The 5344-nt window shown below is 36.8% G+C and overlaps 1 protein-coding gene across 1 annotated transcript in view; it reads left to right on the top strand.

Annotated features, from left to right (window-relative positions):
* Positions 1-5344, top strand: part of TPH2 (tryptophan hydroxylase 2) — an 89448-nt gene that overhangs the window by 77494 nt on the left and 6610 nt on the right. The window contains exon 9 of the mRNA XM_011374396.1: positions 2448-2543. Within this exon, the coding sequence (XP_011372698.1) occupies positions 2448-2543 (96 nt within the window). The remainder of the gene's footprint in view (positions 1-2447; positions 2544-5344) is intronic.

Below are 5344 nucleotides of genomic sequence, written 5' to 3' on the forward strand. Positions count from 1 at the left end.
ACTTCCTTCTACCTGGTCTCTCTGCTTTCACTCTTGCCCTGCTGAGATCTATTCTTTAACCAGCATGAGCATGATCTTTTGAAAACTTAATTATAACATGTTTGTCTTTGCCTAAAACCTTTTGATGACTTCCCATTGCCCTTAGAAATACAAATGCATTCCTGCCTCAGTGCCTTTGAACATCCTCTGCTGGGAACACTTTTTCCCTTAGATCTTTGCACAAAAGGCTGCTTTTCAAGCAGGTTGCAGCTTAAATATTACACTCTGAGAGAGGCCTTCCCTGACCTCTAAAACAGCCATGTCTTCTGCTTGATATCTGATGCATTAACCTGTTTTTTAAAATTTATTTAGCATATTCTACCTGAGATTATTCCATATATTGATTTTTGTAGTTATTATTGCTTGTCTCATGTCAGTACAGCACATGTGCTTCCTGGGATTGGAGACTTTATTGCTGTGTTCACTGCATATCCTTAGCAGCTAAAGCAGAGTTTGGCAGATAGTCGCTGCTCAAGGAGTGTTTGTAGAATAAAGGAATGAATGAATGGATGTCATGGGCATGAAACCTACATGCTAGAGAGGTTGTGGTCACATAGCTAATTAAAAGCAGGCCAAGACTATAACTCAGGTCTCATCATGTGTTTCTATCCTCCAGGTCATGCTGTCACACAACAAGCCTAACTGACACATAATTCTTTTATTCACTATTTGTTTATTTATTCACTAAATATTTATGGAGCTCTTATTATGTTTCAGACACTATTCTATATCAATGGTTTTCAACCAGGAATGATGTTGCTCCCCTGGGAACATTTTTCAATATCTGGTGACATTTTTGGTTGTTACAACTGGGGTGGGGCATTCTACTGGCTTCTAGTGGGTAGAGGCCAGGGATGCTGCTAAACATTCCACAACATGCAGGACAGTTTCCCCCTCTCCCTTGTGGACAATTACTCAGCCTGTAATGTCAATAGTGCTGAGCTTGGGAAACCCTGTTCTAGATGAACAGACAGATACCTGCTCTCATGAAGTTTACAGTGGAGAGTGAGGAGACATGACAAATAGTACATATTATACATAAAGAAATTGAAGGCCATGTCAAAGAAGTGGTGTGATGGAAAAGAAAGAAAAGTCAGAACAGAGTAAGGAGTGGTGGTGGGCACTGTGGGTGGTGGGGGTAGGAAGGGCTATAATTTTAGTTACCTCGGGAGGCGAACTAGGAAAGGAAGCTTTGCCTCTGGAGGTTCAGCTCCATGACCTGAATTGACCAGTCCTTCGGGTCCAGCCCAGCGCTGCCTGTCATTGACCCAATCGACTTCAGATTATTCTCACACTGAAAAAATGTAAAACCCTCCTGAACCAAGGGCATCTTAGTCTCTAAATAAAAATAGAGAGAAAACTGCCGTGGACTAGAGATAATAATTATTTTTCTGCCCCTTTTTGGAGTGTTCAAACTGTCCCCTTTCTCAACACCTTCAGTGCTCTTGCATCACTAATATAGGACAGTGTTAATTTGATGCAAGTTTTATTGCTCATTGTCAGCTTCTCACTTTTCTCTCAGAGTAAAAATAGTGTGATTTCAGCCCCTCTCAAGAGCATTGTGAGCTTTTGGTTGTACAAAGGTTTCTGTCTGTCTAGTTTGATTTCCTGAACTCTATAGAAACAATTGTAGGTTTTAAATATCTTGGGAAAGCTATAGTAGTTGATGCTGGTAAAACTCAGGTCAATGAAATGGTTATTGTATATATTTATATATTTATCTATGCACACACACATACTTATATATGTATGTGTGTGTGTCACACATACATTATATATGTATGTGTGTGCGTGCATACATAAATGTACATTTAAAGTCTCGCTAAAAAAATCATGTGAAAATTGTGGTTTTGGTAGTATGGTAGGCATGTACTTGCTTTCTTGGTCTCTCTCCTGTTTGTTTACCACAATTCTTTACCAAGCATTGGCACCTAGTAGGTACTCAACAAATATTTATTAAATGAATAAACAAACTACAAAAATTAGTTTGGGATTGTTGGATTCCAAGTTATTTTTTCACATTTGCATCACGTTATATCACTGAAATACAACTTGTTAAATATTGCAGCATATTCTTATGGCATTATCACCGTGACATATTCATTCATTTCTAAATGTTTTTCTATTTTTAAAATTATTGCAGAGGTTATGATGTGACTCATGGGGTTTCTGAATCTAGTAAGCATAAGACTTTTAGTAGTTAATACCTTTTCTGTATATATTTAGCCTAGGGAGGGATTATTAAGCAAGAGAATAGATTTCAATGTATGTTTTTTATTCAAATATATTTAAATCGACATTGTTGAAGAAATTATGTACAGTTCACCATTTTATTTTGGGTGCCATTTTATTCTATACAAGAACTTGTTGACCAGTTCTCTGGATATGTGTTGATTTTTTTTTTTAAGTGCTATTTCTTCACAATCGAGTTTGGCCTTTGCAAGCAAGAAGGGCAACTGCGGGCATATGGAGCTGGACTACTTTCCTCCATTGGAGAATTAAAGGTATGAAGCTGTGAATGAAGGTATCCTTCCTAAGCAAACTGGTTCAAGGTCATGGAAAATATTGATTTGTTTGTCTACACATTTCTTCTTGCAGATATTCCATAAATATTTAACACAGAGGATTTGGCACCTCAGATATGGGTGCTGACCTAACTTTTTGCACTTCTGAAAATGGGTCATGCCTTTCTGGGTTTGTGGTGTGACTCAAAGGAATGAGCAACCATGTGCACAATCAACACGAATGACAAATGTATGCTCAAATGTTGGCTAACAAATGACTTGCCTAAATTTAGTGCTGAAAAGTGGGCAGTGAACTAGTAGTGATTCTACTGATTAGAATTTCCTTGTTAGGGTGGCTTGGGTGCTCTCATTTCCGTCACCCCTGTGGCTTCCATGGACTCCCCAATATTTATTTCCCAAAGGAGAATTTGAGATTATTTTAGCTTTTTAAAAATTAATGTGTATTAAAACATTTGTAGACATACATAATTTAGAAAAAGCACCTAAATAAACATGGTCTGAGAAGTATCTATTATGTGTAGTGATGCCTAAGAAATGCTATATATTTTTTTGCCTTAAAATACAGTAAAATGATTGTTTATCTATAAGTGTTGGTGCCTAGGGCATCTGATAATCTAAATATTCTGGTTATTTAAGAATTACTATCTATATCATGTTTTGTATGGTAAGTTTTAATGAATTTAGACTGCGATGTGGTATATGATCTGGAAATGGTACTGAAAATTTAATCTTGCTTTGATTATTCAGACCAAGATCAGGATTATGGACTATCCTAAGGCTTTATTTTGAGTATTGCTTATCTTTACATAATATAATTGGGAAATATATGATAATTGGAATTTTTTGGTTGTTTCTATTCTTGAAAGATACAATTTAACTGTAGTTTTATCAAATCCTCTCACTTTATGACTCCATCCATTCATTCTCCAAACATCTGGTTGAGCACCTACTACATGATATACTGTTCCAGGCACGAGGGGATACAAATAAAAATAATAATGATGAAGAATAAGAACAAGAAGAAAATAACAACTACTTTAATGGACACTTAAATAAACCTTAATATTTTAGGCTCTTTAGACACATAAACCCACTTAATTCTCATAACAACCCAATGAGATAAGTAATATTATTATCACAGATGAGAAAACTGAGGCATAAGGACATTAAAGAGCTTGCCCAATGTCACACAGCTAAGAAGTGCTGGAGCTGGACTCAAGTCCAGGCAGTCTAGGCTCCAGATTCCGAGCCTTTAACCACTAGGCTACACTGCCTAGGATCCCTGTTATTAAGGGGTTTACATTCTAGTGCAAGAGATAAACAGTGTGGCAATGTACCTGGCACATATTAGGCCATGCCCGGGACAGCATCCTGGTGAGAGCTTGCTGTCCAAGCTGATTCTAGTGGAATAGAAAGGGTGAATAAGGAGAGGATGAAATGCACAGATTAGTCATTGGGTAGCAGTGTATATGCTCTTGTCAAAGCCTGGCCCATTTAGGGAGCTGCCTAAGGTTAGGCATGGCTGGAATAGATGAATATTTAACATAATCAAAGCCTGATGTAATGTGATGATTTTTTTTTTTTTTTACTAAATTCTCACCAAAAATATCCATTTGGGGTTAATCTCAGTGTAGTATCCAGAGTCCACATCAATAGCATGATGTCATATCCCTGAAAACCCCATGCCTTCTATAGAGTGCCTCTCGATTTCCTTGAAAAAAGGAATTAGCCAGAAAACAATGTAGCTCTTGAGCTACATCTATTTACATTCTCCTCAGAGGGTTTATAAATTACACCAGAAACAAAAGAAACAAATCTCTCTCATTGCCCCAACTTTCGACAGGGTCCTCTGGTCTGGTTAATGAGGCATGTGTAGGCAGCATTGGGGTGAATCTGTTGTTTTTGTTCCTATCAGTGCGGACAGAATCATCTGGAAATGGAAATCAGCCCGAAATATGTACACCGAAGGGCATTGTCTGCCGTGGATCTTCTTGTTCTGGTCCATCACCTCTGGTCATTAGCATTCTTCCATTCTCAAATTTCAACACTCCAACATCCCTATGATTGCAACTTTGGACCGTTTTTACAATTCAGAAATTCTTTCTATAAGAAATAACTTCTGATTGTTTACAGAGAATACATAACATGATGCAGATGCTTTTCCATAGCACCCATTCCCTCACCGCCATCCCCCTGCCCCTGGCCAGCTCTGTGTAGGCATCCAGAGCCCTCTCACAACACTTCTGAACACTTCTAATTTTTATTCAAATGAACGAATGATAGTCCTGGACCCAGGTAAGGATAACTTTATTAATAGCATTATAATAATTCTAGTATAAACGCATTTACAATTTTGAATGTAGTCAGCTAAGTTATTGGAGCTTTTGGTGTAGTCTTGATAACCTTTACATAAATATCCACAATTTCCTTTCTCTCCTTGAACAGAACATATTTTAAAATTTGTTAAATTTTTAACAAAAATTTTGTTAGGGCTAGGTTTTCCTGGGCATAAATGTTGCATTTCAGAGCTGGCCAAGTACTTCCAAGTAGTATATCTAGAGTTTGTAGGATAACTTTCATTTTTCCTTTTTTTTTTTTCTTTTATGATAACAATGCTTCCTCTAAAACAATTTTTTGACAGAATTTTGACAATTTTTACAACCCAATTTGGCAATAGAAATGTCAAAATATTTTTATCTTTGGATATAGAAACAAAAAAATACAGAAAAGCTTGTAAAAGCTAACAATCTGATAACCATGAAGACGATTTAAAAAAAAAA

The sequence above is a fragment of the Pteropus vampyrus genome, unplaced genomic scaffold (genome assembly GCF_000151845.1).
Source record: "Pteropus vampyrus isolate Shadow unplaced genomic scaffold, Pvam_2.0 Scaffold9, whole genome shotgun sequence".
In the NCBI taxonomy this organism is placed as follows: domain Eukaryota; kingdom Metazoa; phylum Chordata; class Mammalia; order Chiroptera; family Pteropodidae; genus Pteropus; species Pteropus vampyrus.